The sequence below is a fragment of the Prunus mume genome, linkage group LG1 (genome assembly GCF_029339155.1).
Source record: "Prunus mume cultivar Tortuosa linkage group LG1, ASM2933915v1, whole genome shotgun sequence".
NCBI lineage: Eukaryota > Viridiplantae > Streptophyta > Magnoliopsida > Rosales > Rosaceae > Prunus > Prunus mume.
The window spans coordinates 4,980,087-4,997,707 of NC_142698.1; the positions used below are offsets into that span (position 1 = coordinate 4,980,087).

Below are 17,621 nucleotides of genomic sequence, written 5' to 3' on the forward strand. Positions count from 1 at the left end.
TGGGAGGTTACTATACTTAACAACAACAAGACCTGACATCATGTACTCGACAAGCTTATTGTCAAGATTTATGCAAAATCCAAGTCAAATACACTATGGAGCAGCAAAGAGAATATTAAGATACTTGCAAGGCACAATTGACTATGGCATATGGTATAAGCCCACTACAAATCCAAGACTATTTGGCTACACAGACAGTGATTGGGCTGGATCAGTAGATGACATGAAAAGCACATCAGGCTATGCATTTACAATTGGATCAGGAATATTTTCATGGTCATCAAAGAAACAAGAGACTGTGGCTCTATCATCAGCAGAAGCCGAGTATGTAGCAGCAGCAAGTTCAGCATGTCAAGCTATTTGGCTCAAAAGAATATTTGAAGATATGGGAGAGTGCCAAATAGAAACTACTGAAATACTTTGCGACAACAAGTCTGCTATAGCAATGGCTAAGAATCCAGTATTTCACAGCAAGACAAAGCATATCGCCATCAAGCATCACTTCTTACGAGAAGTCTCAGCAAACAAAGAGGTTGAACTCAAGTATTGCAAGACAGAGGAGCAAATCGCAGACATTTTCACTAAGGCACTTCCAAAACCAAAATTTGAACTGCTATGAAGCATGCTCGGAGTGACACAAATGTGCATTAAGGAGGAGTGTTAAAAAATAATGCACACTTGTACTAGAATAATATAGAAAAGTCTAGAAAAATTGAGAAAAGATGACAAGTCAAATTTGAGCTCTACACTAGAAACATCTTATTAATTATATAATGTATTGTAACTAGACTATTCTAGGCTCATGTTATAACTAGTGGCTGAAATTACTTAGACAAAGTCGTTATTGTGCAAACCGACTTAACTAAGCAAAAAGCCAACTTAGATAGTCGGTTCAGCAACTCTATATATAGCTATAACAGCCCACTAATGTATTCAAGTTAAGAAAGCTGAAAAACCACCAGCTGTCTAAACTCACATCAGTCACCTCTTGTATCCAATCAACTCTAAAGCCTTGTACCCTTCTTATTTCAATCAATAAAATAAGTTTATCTTGTTACTCCTTCAAAAAGTTTTCTATTCATTATCAAGCTATTGTCCTAAACAATATCAACCATTTTCCTAAGCCTCTCTTCTCCCTAAAACTAACATTAGTAATGACTAGTGTGATCGAATCATGAACTCTGTTTCTAGCACTTCCTTTTCCCTTCTTATTAATGGTTCTCCCTATGGTCACTTTAGGGTTTCCAGGGGAATTAGGCAGGGAGATCCTTTCTCACCTTTATCCTTTGCATGGAGCCTTTTATTAGGCATTTAAATTGTATTGCAAGGAATCCTCAATCTAATGTGGGTTTGCTCTCTTCCCCAGGAGCTAATCATATCTCTAACTTGGTCTTTGCTAACGATTGCCTTATTTTTGCTAGGGCAACTACCGTGGCTGCCAAAAATATCAACACAGTGTTAGGTAATTTCTCTAAAGTTTCTGGTCAGAAAATTAACTTGCATAAGCCCACCATTTATTTTTCTCGAAATGTTCATTCAAAAGTTAGAGCCATGCTAAGTAATCTTTTGCAAATTCAGCAGAAGACCACCTTAGGTCGTTACCTTGGCATCCACAACATTATCTTTTGGAAAGATCCTGCTAATGCCAATCTTTCAATTGAAAGAATTCGGTCTAAGTTTGCCGGTTGGAAGGCCAACACTTTATCTAAAGCTGGCCATCTCACTCTAATTAAGGCTAGTGTCTCTGGAATTCCTAACCATACTCTTTCCTATTTTAAATGTCCCAAAGAAGTTTGTAAGGAAATGAATGCTTGTTGTAGACGTTTTTTTACTAGGGGAGTGATTAGAAGGTCCCCGAAAGAAACTTGTCTGCCAAAATATCTAGGAGGTTTAGGGGTTAGATCTACTACTCTTTTTAATAAGGCGGCTTTAGCCAAATTAGGTTGGATATGCTTGACTGATACTACCAATTGGTGGGCTTAAATCATGATGAAAAAAATACTTAAAAAGAGACTGCTTTCTTTCTATCAGAAAAAAGACTTCTCATCGCTTTCCTGGAAGGCTATTATTGATGCTCGGTCAGTTTTGCTTAAAGGTTGTAGATGGATTGTTGGCAATGGTCAATCCATTCCCTTCTGGACTGCTAACTGGGTGTTCTCTTTTCCTTTGCTTGATTTAATTCCTGAGCTTTTGAGAAATGACTTGAATTTGAACGCTAAAGTGGCAGATTTTATTCAGAACCAGGCTTAGCAAAGTGATAAGCTCCTTCAAGTAATTGATGAAGATATTATGGATCAAATCCTTTCTATCCCTCTCCTTCTGTCTCCTCTGCATGATAAATTAGTTTGGGGGCCTAGCCCCAATGGGAAGTTTTCTATTAAATCTGCTTATAATTTACAATCTGCAGGATGAGCCCTCACACCTGTGCAGAGGCGGAGCCACGGTGGGGTCGTCGGTCGCACGACCTCTTGGAAGCCATGGAAATAGCCTTGGAGGTCCCTTGGAGCTGCTGGCGCGACCTCTTGGAGCTGCACACCACGTGGTCGACGGAATGCTTGAAAGAAGAAGGCAGAACACCAAGAAGAAGGAGGAGAGGCTGCTGCAGTGCTGTTTTTTAAAACAACTGGGCAAAAGCGACGCGTCGTTTTGGCCCTGTGGAATGTTTTAAATGACTCGCCAAAACGTCGTTTTGGCCAGTCTGAACAAAAAGAATACCCAGTATCCCTCTCAGCCTCTCCTTCTCCACAGATCGATTTTTTCATTCAAAAAACCCCAAATTTCTTTTGTTTTCTCCTCCTCCAACCCTAAGTTCCAAACTCAATCCCCCCCAAGCCTTCAACTCCATCTCCTCCCTTGCTGCCGTCATTGAGGTGTCTTTGTGCTACCGTCGTCGTCGCTGTGGTGGTGGTGCCGCCAGCTACTCTCTTTATATTTGCTAATTGTCATTGTGAAATTTCACAATTCAAGTAAGTTCTAAACCCTATATATGATATATTTAATTTAATTGAAACATAATTCATGTTTATTTTGATTATATTGGTGGTTTGATTATATTGTGAGTTTTTATTTTCATTATTTTGTATATGTAGAATATATTTAATTTAATTGAAATTCCATTCATATTTATTTGATTATATTGATGGTTTGTTTATATTGTGAGTTTTATTTTGCATGTTTTTGTATATATAGAATATATTTAATTTAATTGAAATCCAATTCATGTTTATTTTGATTATGTTGATGGTTTGTTTAAATTGTGAGTTTTATTTTGCAAGTTTTTGTATATGTAGAATATATTTAATTTAATTGAATATCCAATTCATGTTTATTTTGATTATGTTGATGGTTTGTTTAAATTGTGAGTATTTATTTTGAATATTTTGTATATGTAGAAGTATTATGGAACGGTTTTTTAAGAGAAAGTCATCATCGGGTTCGGGTAGTTCGAATAATGTTGATAGTTCAAATACTGTTGGTAGTTCAAGAACTCCAAGTTCAAGACAAAGTCAGTCAGATGGTGTTTTGGGTAATCTTCAAGCGGATCCTGGATTAAGAACTCGAATGATAGATTATGATGCTAATATGAGAGATGAGGTCCGAAGATCATATCTACAAAAAGGACCTTGTCAACCTAGAGGTCATAATTTCCCGATAACTAATATGTCGGGAATTAATCGACGCTTCATTCCCCAATGGTTTGATGAGTTTGATTGGTTGGAGTATAGTATATCTAAAGATGCGGCATTTTGTCTCTATTGCTATCTCTTTAAAACCAATTTTGAACAAGTGGGTAGTGAAGCTTTCACTGGAGATGGATTTAAGAATTGGAAGAAAGGGAGAGAAAGATTTAAGATGCATGTTGGACCGGTTGGGAGTGTTCATAATAAGGCTAGAGAAGCTGCTACAAATTTGATGAATCAAGCTACACATATTGAAACGGCAGTGAGCAAACACTCCGACCAAGCTCGTAAGGCTTATCGCACATGTTTGATAGCATCAATCAAGTGCACTAAGTTTTTATTGCGACAAGGTCTTGCTTTTCGTGGCCATGATGAAAGTGCCACTTCAAGCAATAGGGGAAATTACTTGGAGCTATTACAATTCCTTGCAGATAATGATGATAAAGTTAAAGAAGTTGTGATGGAAAATGCTCCGGGGAATCTCAAATTACTAGCTCCTTGCATTCAAAAAGAAATTGTGAATTCATGTGCCCTTGAAACACTTGATGCTATCATGGATGGTCTAAAAGATAGATTCTTTTCAATATTGGTGGATGAAGCACGTGATGTATCGGTGAAAGAGCAAATGGCTATGGTGTTGCGTTATGTGGATGACTCCGGGCATGTAATTGAAAGATTTGTGGGTATCCAACATGTTACCGACACTACTTCAAGTTCACTAAAGGATGCTATTGACACATTCTTTTCTCACAACGGTTTGAGCATTTCCAAGCTACGAGGACAAGGTTATGATGGTGCTAGCAATATGAGAGGTGAGTTGAATGGCCTTAAAACAAAGATATTGAGAGAACAACCTTGTGCATATTATGTTCATTGCTTTGCTCATCAACTTCAACTAGCTCTTGTTGCCGTAGCAAAGAAGAATATAGACATTGCCTCTTTTTTTGCAACGGCTAATAGTGTGGTTAATCATGTTGGAGCATCTTGTAAGCGGCGTGATTTACTTAGAGGGCAACTTCAAGAAGAGCTTGTGATAGCTTTTGAAAATGATTGTCTTATAACGGGGCGAGGCTTAAATCAAGAAACAAGTCTCAAACGTGCCGGTGACACACGATGGAACTCACACTATGGTACCTTGATTAGCATCATTTCTATGTTTACATCTGTGGTTCATGTGCTTCAAATGGTTATTGATGATAATCCCAATGAAAGTGCGGGTGAAGCAAATAAGTTAATGAGAGAAATACGGAGCTTTGAGTTTGTGTTTCACCTTTTCTTGATGAAGGTCATATTGGGACTCACAAATGATTTGTCACAAGCATTGCAAAGGAAAGATCAAGAAATTGTTAATGCAATGGCTTTAGTGAAATCATGCAAGGAAAAGCTACATTGGATGAGGAATAATGGGTTCGATGCATTGGTTGATGAAGTATCTTCTTTTTGTGAAAAACATCATATTTATGTTCCTAACATGGAAGAGGCATTTATACTTCCAGGGAGGTCAAGGCGTAATGCTCCAATAAAGACAAATCGTCATCATTATCGTGTGGAGCTATTTATTTGTGTCATTGATGAGCAAATTACGGAGTTAGAGGATCGCTTTAATGAGGTAAATACCGAGTTGCTTATTTGTTTGGCATGTTTGAGTCCGAAAGATTCATTTGTAGCTTTTGATAAATCAAAGTTACTTCGTCTTGCTCAATTTTATCCTCAAGACTTTTCGGATGAGGATCGTTTGGCACTTGAAGATCAACTTGAGATTTATATTCATTATGTGCGTTCCATGAGTGATTTCTCTCAATTGCAAGGGATTGGTGATCTTGCAAAAAAAATGGTGGAGACAAGGATGCATCAAGTATTCAATTATGTATATTTGCTCATTACATTGTCTTTAGTTTTACCGGTTGCAACTGCTTCAGTGGAGAGGGCATTTTCTGTCATGAATATTGTTAAGGGTCCACTTAGGAACAAAATGGGAGATCAATGGTTGAGTGATAGCTTGCTTGTTTATATTGAGAGAGATATTTTTGCTTGTATTGAAAATGAAGCTATAATGCTTCGTTTTCAAAATATGAAACCTCGTCGTAGACAATTATAGCTTGTAATATTATTTCCGTTATGAGTTATGAATGAAAGTACTATGATTTCATTTTCAATATGTTTTTCATTCCTAAATTTTTATTTGGACTTTTACACTAAGACCCCTTGTGGTATGATTCCTGGCTCCGCCACTTGCACCCAGGAACTCCTTTGCTGAAGAAAATGTGGAGCTTGACTCCCCCTAAAGTCAAGCTGTTTGCTTGGTTACTCATACGAAAAAGATTGCAAGTTCGAAGTCATTTGTACAAATACATACCTAATATTAATCATGAATGCTCCCGTTGTAAGAATCGCTGGGAGACTATTAACCATTTATTTTTTGAATGTTAGTTTGCTGTTAATATTTGGAGGTGTACCTCTATCAATCCTACGATCTCAAATCATAATTTTGATGGCATCAAGTGGCTAGATTTGCTCCCTCACATGAAGGATAAAAATGGTCTGAATATCCTCTCAAAAGCTCTCCTCCTCTGCTGGCAGATTTGGGAGGCTTTGAACAACTGTGTCTTTAAGAACATGGCCCCCCATCTGGCTAGAGCTCTTATTGTTCCTGGTTAGGTTGGTCTAGACTTTTTTAAAATCAACTCCACTCCTCCCCTGAGGCCTAAAGGTGATCTCTCTATCAAGTGGAAGTCGCCTCCCCCCGATTGGATGAAATTCAATTTTGATGGTTCGGTGCGTGAACATATGGCTGCCACTGGTTTTGTTATCCGGGATTGGAATGGCAATGTTAGACTTGCGGGAGCTAAGAAGTTAGGGCAGGTTTCAATCACTGTGGCGGAATGTCTAGCCCTTCGTGATGGCCTAGCCTATGCTATCAAAAATGGTTTGCGTAAAATTCTAACTGAAGGTGACTTGTTAAAGGGAAGAAATTGGTCAACTATTGTGATTGCCTCAATCTTAGTAATTAGCTAAGTTTACGGTCATTACACCTATTGTGATTTACATACTTAGAATAGATTCCATGCTTACTTAGAATAGAACTTTCATTCTGTATAAATCTTGTACATTGCGATCTCAAGGAATCAATACAATATATACAGCTTTCTACATTCTTTCATGGTATCAGAGCACCAACATAGGTGACTCTGTCCAGCACGTCTTCCGCTACCAAAACCAAACACACAAACAACCAACCTACACAGCCCATCAACATGGGTGATGAAAAATCATCCGGATCTGAAATCAACATGTCTGATCCACTTATCCTACACCATTCCGACTCACCCGGTCTGGTTCTAGTTTCGAAACCTCTCGAAGGCCATGACTATGGTCAATGGAGTCGCTCGATGCGAATTGCCTTGAGCGCCAAAAACAAACTAGGTTTCATTGACGGGACTATCAAAGCCCCAGCAAAAACTGATGCCAAATTCTCCATTTGGCAGAGATGCAACGATATGGTGTTATCCTGGATTTTGCACTCACTACAACCCGACATCGCAAGCAGCGTACTTTACTGCACCAGCGCATCCATGGTGTGGAATGATCTTAAAGATCGGTTCTCACAAGGCAACGACTCGGTTTACCAAATCCGTCAAGAAATTGCCGAACATCGACAAGGCCATCTTTCGGTTTCAGAGTATTACACCAAGCTCAAGGCCTTATGGGATGAATTGGATTCATACCATGAACCCATCATCTGCACTTGCGAAGGTTCCACAACACGTGCTTCCAGAGAAGAGAAGGAGAGAGTCATGCAATTTTTAATGGGTGCGAACGAACCTTATTCAGCGTGCGTGGGTCAATTCGATGATGTCACCGATCCCGGACACGTCGTGTCCATGGCCTGATCCTCCAACACGAAAGGCAGCTGGGCGTGACAAATCGACAGCCCGGATCCCATGCCATGCAAACCGTGCGTTCAGAACACCAAGGGCGGCACCAACCTAGGCAACTCGGCAGCGCGAAACCCTCGTGCCGGGACGGAAAACACACTCAACTTCGGAAGTCTCGAAATGTTCTTATTGTGATGGAGACACCCACACCATTGACACTTGTTTTTTCCTTAATGGATTTCCTGTGGGCCACAAACTCCATGGGAAGAATGTCAAGCCCAAAAACAAACGGGCTGCTTACACTGCTGAAAAGGATCCAACCCCAGGGCCCCACGTCAAATCCGATGACAGCCCCACTTTCCTCTTGAAGAATACAATCAACTGATCGCTCTTTTACACAATCGACCTGGTAATTCTCATCTTGCAAATGCAACAGGTATTGTTACATCAACCTGCAACCTTTCACAGCATGACCCACTTTCAAATTTTTATTGGATCATGGACAGTGGAGCATCAGATCATATTTCATGTTTTGCACCTACACACAACACAGTCAATACTCAACATGATTTTGTTGGTTTACCTAATGGAGGGAAAGCAGCCATTAAAAATATTGGATCCATTACAGTGTCTGACACCTTAACTCTAGATGGTGTTCTTCATGTACCACAATTCAATGTGAACTTATTGTCTGTGAGCAAATTGACACGAGGATTGCAGTGTATGGTAACTTTCTTTGATAAATTTTGTGTTGTGCAGGACGTGAATACGGGGAGGACGATTGGCCTAGGCAAGCAATTTAATGGGCTCTACTACCTCAAAGCCACCCAAAACCCACATCTAGCTCATCATGTTCACCACACCTCCCATCTTTGGCATCAACGTCTGGGACACCCATCCAACGCCCCTACTCAATTTCTTTCCAATAAATTTCCAGAAATTATCTGTGATAACAATCATATTTGTGATATTTGTCCTTTAGCAAAGCAAACTCGCTTATCTTTTTCTCCATCTACTTCAATGTCATCTCATGCACCTTTTGATTTAATTCATTGTGACATTTGGGGGCCACACAAAATTCACACTCATACTGGTGCACGATATTTTCTAACTATTGTGGATGATTTTACCCGTTTTACATGGATTCATCTCTTAAATTTTAAATCAGACACACAAGGGGTGATAAAATCTTTTTTCTCTTGGGTCAAAACCCAATTCAATCTCCCTGTCAAAACCTTGCGTGCCGACAATGGGAGTGAATTTCTTTCACTCCAACCTTTTTTCCGAGACACCGGTACCTCTTTCCAACACTCATGTCCATATACACCCCAACAAAATGGCATCGTCGAACGAAAACACCGCCATCTTTTAAATGTGGCTCGGGCACTCCGTTTTCAGGCCAATATTCCCTTACGTTTTTGGGGAGAAAGCTTACACACTGCATGTTATCTCATAAATCGCCTTCCAACACCATTACTCAAACACCAATCTCCATATGAACTTTTACACCACCACACTCCTAATTATTATTTTTTACGAGTTTTTGGTTGTCTGTGTTATGCTACCAATCTCCTTCCCAAACACAAGTTTGATGCTCGGGCCCGTCGATGTGTTTTCTTTGGTTATCCCCTTGGTCAAAAGGGTTATCGCCTTTATGACCTCAGCCCACACAAATTTTTCTCCTCTCGGGATGTGGTTTTTCACGAAAATATATTCCCTTTCTCTACCTCACCACCTGAACAACAAACTGACACTATTGTTCTACCCACTCCAGCCATGACCGCTTATCCTGCAGACCAGGAAAGCCCAACCTCTTCTTCTCCTCACTTTTTTTCCCATCCGCCCATACCCCTCACCCCACGACCACTCCTCACTTATTCACCCTCACCATCTCTTACCCAACCCGTGCCCCCTGTTCCCTCTGGTTCTTCTCCTTCATCACCGACGCCTCCCACCGCATCTTCACCATCCTTCGATGCCACGTCACCATCTCCGCCCTTTCGTCCCTCCACAATCTCTTCCTCCTTCTCTCCCTGACGCCAATCCCATTTCTCCCGCCCCACCTCTGCGAAAATCCACCCGATCTATCAAACCCCCTCCCCACTTCAAGGACTACCAAGCCCACCATGCCGCCTGCTTGCTCAGGAGTTCCTTCCCCATCACGTCAGGTACTCGCTACCCCATCACTCGGTATGTCACTCATTCTAATTTTTCGGAACCTCATCGTTTTTTTGTCAACAATATCTCCCAATTGGTTGAACCTAACACTTATGAGGAGGCCCGTCACAACCCCCACTGGGTTGAGGCTATGAACTCCGAAATTGCAGCTCTGGAAGAGAACCACACTTGGTCGTTAGTTCCGTTACCGGCTGGCCACCGTCCGATTGGCTGCAAATGGGTTTTCAAACTCAAGTACACTTCCGATGGTACCCTGGAGAGATACAAAGCTCGCTTGGTCGCCAAAGGGTTCACCCAACGTGAAGGCATCGATTATACTGAGACCTTTGCTCCTGTTGCTAAACTTATCACGTCCGTTGTCTCCTCACTTGTTGCCTCTGTTCATAATTGGCCGCTTCATCGGATGGACGTACACAACGCTTTCCTTCATGGCGACCTCCATGAAGAGGTCTACATGCTTCCACCGCTAGGCCATAGTCGACCGAATCCATGCGGATGAGGGCGCGCAACCAATATCCTGCAGCTGGCCATTGTCATCCAACGATGTATGAGCTTAGAGAGAAAGATCAATAAATCAGCCAAGTCGATCGCTTCAATAGCAAAAGCGGTTACCGTGGGCACAATAGATCTCGACGTCTACTCCCCACCGTAATGTCGGCTCTCAAACATTCATGGTCATTGATGAAGCCTCACCCTACAATGGCATTCTGGGCAGACCATGGATCATCAAGATCAACGCCATCACCTCCGCCACACATCAGAAGATTCGCTACCCAATCCATAGGGGCAGTGTCGGTCAAATCAACAACGATCAGGCAATGACGAGGAAATGCTCAACTCAAGGGCTAAAGAAAGGCAAGCAAACACAGTTCCTCCCTATGAATCAGGCAAATCTAAAGGGAGTAGAACAAGCAGAGGAGAAAGCAGATCCCGTTCTTGACGGCCGAGCAAACCAGAAAGGAAAGGGAATAACTACTCCCCAATAGCAATCAAAGAATCAGGACCAAGTAGAGGGAATCCGTCCGGAGGTCTATCCTGAAGAAGGATGGGAGCCCGAGGAGGACGTTGAGCTAGTACCTTGATCCCGACAAGCCGGATAGAAAGCGCGGATCGGCTTGCGCCTAAGCCAGGAGGAAAAGGCAGAGCTTGTAGCCTTCTCAAGAACAACAAAGACGTATTTGCATGGTCACCATCCGACATGCCTGGCATCGATCCCCACATCATCTGCCATTACCTACACGTCAACCCGGCTATCAAGCTGTAAGCGTAGAAGAGACGCAACTTCGTCCCCGAAGCGGGTTGCCATCATTGAAGCCGAGATCGACAAGTTTCTGGTTGCCAGTTTCATTGAGGAAGTCTCTTATGCTATGTAGAATGGCTCGCAATCAAGAAAGATAAAGGTCTGTGGAGAGTATGCGTCGACTACACCGACCTTAACAAGGCATGCCCTAAAGACAGCTTCACGCTAAGAATTGATCGACTTGTCGATTCAACTTCCAAAATCAACTGCTAAGCTTCATGGATGCCTACTCCGGCTACAACCAAATCATGATGCCAAGACGATAAGGCAAACACTTCCTTCATCATCGAAAGAGGTACATACTGTTATGCCCTTTGGGTTGAAGAATGCCGGAGCAACCTACCAAAGGCCGGTGAACAAAATGTTCAAGGAGCAAATTGGCAAGACTATGGAGGTCTACGTAGACGACATGCTAGTCAAGGCTCCCGAGCGAGCAGACCACATCGAGAACCTTTCCAAGACATTCCGCCTACTCCGAAAATACAACATGAAGTTGAACCCAAACAAGTGCACATTTGGAGTCTCGTCCGGCCGATTCCTTGGATACTTAGTCACCCAAAGAGGAGTTGAGGCACATCCAAATCAAATCAAGGCTATGCTCAACATGAAGTCACCTGCCATAACAAAGGAGATACAAAGTCTAACGGGTAGGGTAGCAGCTCTCAACCGTTTCCTTTCAAGATCTACCGACAAGTGCAGGCCATTTTTCAAAGCCTTGAAGAAGGGACGCAAAGACAAGTGGGATGACGAGTGTGAAGTAGCTTTTCAAAACTTGAAAACTTACCTCAGTTCACCTCCATTATTCTCAAAACCGATACCAGGCGAAGACTTGTACATCTACCATGTGTCCGACCATTTGTCCTCAGCTCTCATCCGAGAAGAGCTGGGGCACAACATCCGGTATTCTACACTTCAAAAGCTCTCCTCGATGCAGAGACTCGCTATCCAAAAATGGAGAAGCTCATTTTTTCACTTGTGGTTTATGCGAGAAAACTAAGGCCTTAGTATCAAGCACACCGGATTATTGTCATAACAGAATTTCCTTTGAGATCGATCCTTCACCGCCCTAATGCTTCTCAATCGGCTATCGAACTCAGTCAATACGACCTTCTCTACAGCCAAAGATGCTATAAAAGCCCAAGCTTTAACAAATTTTGTTGTAGAGTTTACTCTGTGACAGCCGAAGAAGAGAAGATGGTCACGAAAAGCAAGGAAAAAGCATACGACACCTCCCCCACCGATTCGAACCTACCTAACGACATGTGGCAGTTGCATGTAGATGAAGCATCAAATCACAAAAGAGCAAGAGCAATAGTCGTCATCATCACCCCAGACGGAACCTTGTTAGAACAAGCTATCACACTAGGATTTTCTGCTTCAAATAACGAGGCAGAATATGAGGCATTTTTTGCAGGATTGCGCCTAGCAAAAGAACTATCGATCAAGAGATTGGCCATCTACTTAGACTCCCAGCTGATCACCCTCAAGCCTCAAGCGAGTACATGGCAAAGCACCCAAGAATGGTCCAGAACCTCGATAAAGTCCAAGGACTTTTGAAAGAATTCCCTACTTTTACCATCCAACAAGTTCCACGAGCAGAGAACACACATGCAGATGCGTTGGCGAGCCTAGGATCAAGACTGACACCTGGGCCAGACGCTTATCCTGGCAGTTGAACACCTTGACCAGCCAAGCATCGAAGAAATAGAGCCAATCGACTCAATGCAGATTGATGAGGACCCTAGCTAGCAAGACCCCATCATCGACTACTTAGTGAATGGAAATCTGCCAACGGATAAGTCTGAAGCTAGGAAGGTCCAACAAAGCCGCGATATTACATGCAAGGCGACAAGCTCATTCGCAGATCATACTCCGGCCCTCATCTCACCTGCATAAAGTACCCTCAAACACTTGAGGTCCTCTATAAAATTCACGACGGCAAGTGTGGCAACCACTAAGGGGGCAGACCACTGGCCGAGAAGGCTCTAAGTAGCAATGTAGTCACACATACATCAATATAAGTTCAAAGCTTTTCTTTCCAATGGAGTGTTCACAAAAGCGATCGACACGTCTCCGGACGTAGGCCAAACGAGCCATTATCATCGACACGCCTCCGGACGTAGGCCAACGGGTCACTCTCATCGACACGTCCTCGGACGTAGGCCAAACCGACCACTATCATCGACACATCTCTGACGAGGCCAAACGGGTCACTCTCATCAACACGCCCCGACGTAGGCCAAACGGGCCACTATCATCGACACGTCCGGACGTAGGCCAAACGGGTCACTCTCATCCACACGCCCCGGACGAGGCCAAACGGGTCACTCTCATCGACACGCCTTCAACGTAGGCCAAATTGGTCACTTCTTGATACATATCCGGACGTAGGCCAAACGAGTAACACACATCGACACGTCTCGACGTGAGGCCGAACGGGCCACTATCATCGACACGCCTCCGGACGAGGCCAAACGGGTCATCGCTATCGACACGCCTCCGGGACGTAGGCCAAATGGGTTACTCATCGCCGACACGCTCTGCGGACGTAGGCCAAACGAGTCACACATCGACACATCTCCGGACATAGGCCAAATGGGCTACTATCATCGAGCACGCCTCGAGTAGGCCAACGGGTCAATGTCGCCGACACGTTTTGGGCGTGGCAGCGAAACGGGTCACTCTCATCCACACGTCTCCGGACGTAGGCCAAACAGGTCACACACATCGACATGCCTATGGACATAGGCCAAACGGGCCACTATCATCGACACGTCTCCAGATGTAGGCTAAATGTGCATCAACCCAGAAACACTCAAGCAGTTCACAGGACACTATGCAAATTGAACAAAAAGGAGATGGTCAAAGAAGATGGTCAAACAAGACCAATTATTCTAAACAAAGAGCAGACTACAAAAGCTGAAAAGAAATAAAGGAGTCTTCATCTACTTCGAGATGCCAGCAAGAGATCCCTGATCTGCAGTCTTTTCCGCATCTGCATGATCAGTGATGCTCTCAATAGTTCCACCTGTCTGATCCGCGACATCTTCCACCACCTCTTTTTTGAAGTAGATGAAATGTTGCTTCCCTTTGTTTTTTCAAGAAGAGACTTGAGAAAGTACCAAGATCGCCAACCTAATGGATCTGATCAACCAGCTGAGCACAAGTGGATGGACTTGACTGAAAATTCATCTTGAGCAGATTAAACACACCTGCATCCTTTTCAGGGCTGGACTTATCCACCTTGGGATCAGCCATTGACGCTTCGGAGAAGAGCTCTTCGCCCGGGCAGATGACTCTCTCCTCTTCTTAGCCACTCTAGCCTAACCGCCTTCGACCGCGCAAGTCATGACGTCAACCAGCCTGGTCCTACCCAGCTGGTCCTCCCCTCAAAAAAGAGAAGATGAAGAAAAAATATACGAGCTCGACTTACTTTGGATGCACGACAACTCCTCTCTTCAACAAGCAGTACAAATTCTCCAAGATCTTTCTCAAGCCAAAAAGTAGAGAAGTTAAGTTTGCGATGTGAGAAAGAGTGAAGAGAAGCCCTGTATTTATACAAGTTGGACAACCCGGGTCAAGGAGGAATCACAAGCTCATTCCTACTGGGAATCCAACTCCAACAACGATAAGCCTACACCTACCGGAAATCTGATTTGCAAAGGAGTCCAACTTACAAAATAAAGCCTAGACACAGTTGGAGAGCTCGAAAAAAATAATTTCATCTCCTACATGCCATAAGCGCCATGCGGTGAGGGCATTTGTGGAGCATATATTTTCGTCTCCAATCAGGGCACGCCACGTGGAAAAGAAGAGTATCTCTTAAATTAATTAATTGAACCAGTTTATCTGGCCAATTAATTAATTGGGATAAATATCTAAATTAATGGGATATTATCTTTATTTAATAAGATAATACCATTAATTTAGATATTATCCAGAGAAGATAATATCATTTATTCAGATATTATCTTCATAAAAAGAGATAATATCATTTAATTCAGATATTATCTTCAATAAAGAGAAGATAATATCATTAAATTAGATATTATCTAAGTCCGACTCAATCCCTACGAATTTGGGTAGAGAATAAACTCAGCATATTCTCTACGAAACCCTAGCCCCGAGGCTCCTATAAATAGACGACCTCATTCATCATTCAAGGTACATCTAAAACCTTCTCCTAAACCCGAGAAAAATACCAGAATCTCTCTCTCCCTCTCCACTCTCCATATTTTCTCCACACGGCTCCGGCTACCACACACGACTCCGGCCGCCCGGTTCACATAAACTCCTTACCCTTTGCTTAGCTATTGTTTTCCTACAAACACTCAAACTAACTTAGGCATCGGAGGGCCTTTGGCCAACACCCCCGGGGTGTGGTCTACTTACTCCTGTATTTTTTACAGGAATCGAAGAAGAGAGAGAAGGAAGATCGAAGGTTGAAGGATCTAGAAGCGAATATTCTCCCGCGAGATTATTTGCACAAACAATACATATCCAATTGCATTTCAAGTTCGCACAATTGCATTTCACATATGCAATTACCTGTATACTGTTTGGCAATTGGATGCTTCGTTAATTCAATTGCATTTAAAGTTTGCGTAATTGGATTTCACATATGCAATTACCTGACTGTTGTATGGCAATTGGATGAAATAAAAAATATGCAACTTGCCACAAAGTTTGCCCTGTTCTAGATAGGTGTAGTCTTATGCTATATTAATTTTTTTGTTGGCAATGCAATGTTCACAATAGAATTTTGTGTATGCTGCTTTTCGATAAAGAATATCAGATCTGGAAGTAGTATAACACTCGCCTTTTCTTTTCTTCTCTTTTTTATTTATTTAGTTTTTTTCTTTTAGGCTACTTGCTTAAGCAAACTCTGTGTAAATTGTGTGTGTGAAAATTGGATACAACATTGCTTCAAAAAAATCTGATAGAGCAGTACTTCAAGACACATACTATCTTCTCAGCTCTTCTTCTTTTAAATAAATATAAATAAAAAAATCTCAGCCCTTCTTCATTACTCCTCTAGTTAGTCACTAACATCCTCTCTTAGATCATATGGTTGGTCACATCCTTTCCTAAAACAAATAGAAGCTGCTAAACAGTTTTATAATTTAGTGTAAGTTTTAATCTTATATGCATATGTTACTTCAAGTATTTCTTACTTTCTTTTGGTTGGAAATATGTAGGAGACTTAAAATCTTCTCAAAGTTAGCAATTCATTGATCAATATACCAAAAGATAGTGATGGATATTTGACAAATATGAGATGCAAGTAAATTGAGCACATTAAGGGATGCAGCAGAAACTACAAACACGGTCTTCTTTGTGTCGGTTATGACACTTGGAGTACTAGTATACTCCCATTTTTATTGTTAACAAAAAATTTAAAAAATAGAAATCGAGATAAGCACGTAAATTGCCTTTTCAGTTTGCAATTGTACCATAGAGTTGTATTTTGAGATTACTGTATGCTTATTGTCATGTTACTGACACCCTTTTCAATTTTGAGAATGTAAATAAAATATGTGATTTGTCAATTGAATTGACAAATGGATAGTATCATTTGCATTCTAGTCACACAATTGACAAACAAAGGAGTTCCATTTGCATTCCAGTTGCACAATTGCCATTATTTGTGTACCCACTAAATTAATGCTCCAACTACGTATATAAATTTTGTTATGTACTCATGATTAAACGTGGATGCAATTATATTTTCCTCGCTTTTTTGGTTGAAATTATATTTTCCTTGTGAATGTTGTCATATCATACTACTTTTTTGAACAGCGAGGCAAGCGTTTGGAATCCCAATACGTAATTGCCAATTTGCGGAACAACTTTTGCACTTTTGCATTGTTAGTATACGAATACCAAAATTCATAATCAATAAATAATATCAAATCATTCAAACTTAATTGTATTTTTAGACATGTTATGCAATTGATGTGTTAATCAATAACATACACACGATTTTACAAATCCATGCTTTATATTGTTGTTATCATGACCAAAAAATCAAAAATAATAATTCATGCTTTATATTGACAAATATTTGAATGAAAATGCGGATTGACATAAATAAAGTTACGAAGCATTATATTTTCACATGTTAAGTATTATGCCATTACGAATTCATAAGCATGCCATCGTGAGTCACATCAAGTTGCATATTTTGCTTTCACTCATCCACGTCAAGTTTGTAATCGACGAACATGCACCACATAATTGTCATTCTAATTTGTGAAAATTGACTACTTGATTAGAAATTGCCAAACGACCTATGTCAAAGGTAAATTAGGCTATTGAAACATTATGTATTAGGATAAATCTCAAAGTTGTAAATTGTAATAAAGATGTGAAATCTCGTAAATGAGAACCAAAATCTTGTAATCTACGAGATTATGGATACAATTTACAAGTTTAGGGAATCTTCATTTCCAAAATAGTGCAACATGAGTCCTTAATGTTGTAAATCCTTGTAAATTAGGCCATTACATTATTATAGATTAAAGTGAACCTTGATGTTGTAATCACCATGCGAAATCTCATAACTGGAACCCAAATCCTGTAACCCAC

General features: G+C 41.4%; 2 protein-coding genes across 2 annotated transcripts; both read left to right on the forward strand.

The window, feature by feature from the left end:
- Positions 1-3,399: 3,399 nt before the first annotated feature.
- On the forward strand, positions 3,400-5,778 carry LOC103334593 (uncharacterized). Its single transcript, XM_008237565.2, has one exon. It carries the CDS (start codon positions 3,400-3,402, stop codon positions 5,776-5,778), a length of 2,379 nt encoding a protein of 792 aa, XP_008235787.2.
- A 909-nt stretch (positions 5,779-6,687) lies between these two features.
- Positions 6,688-7,956, forward strand: LOC107881349 (uncharacterized). The gene is given in 4 exon segments (XM_089044171.1): positions 6,688-7,527; positions 7,529-7,549; positions 7,551-7,635; positions 7,683-7,956. Coding segments are annotated over 4 exon segments (957 nt in total). The 5' UTR covers positions 6,688-6,934; the 3' UTR covers positions 7,941-7,956.
- The last annotated feature ends 9,665 nt before the right edge of the window (positions 7,957-17,621 follow it).

Excerpts from the sequence above, each read along its gene's own strand:
- LOC103334593 (XM_008237565.2), top strand. The coding sequence starts at position 3,400 with ATGGAACGGTTTTTTAAGAGAAAGTCATCATCGGGTTCGGGTAGTTCG.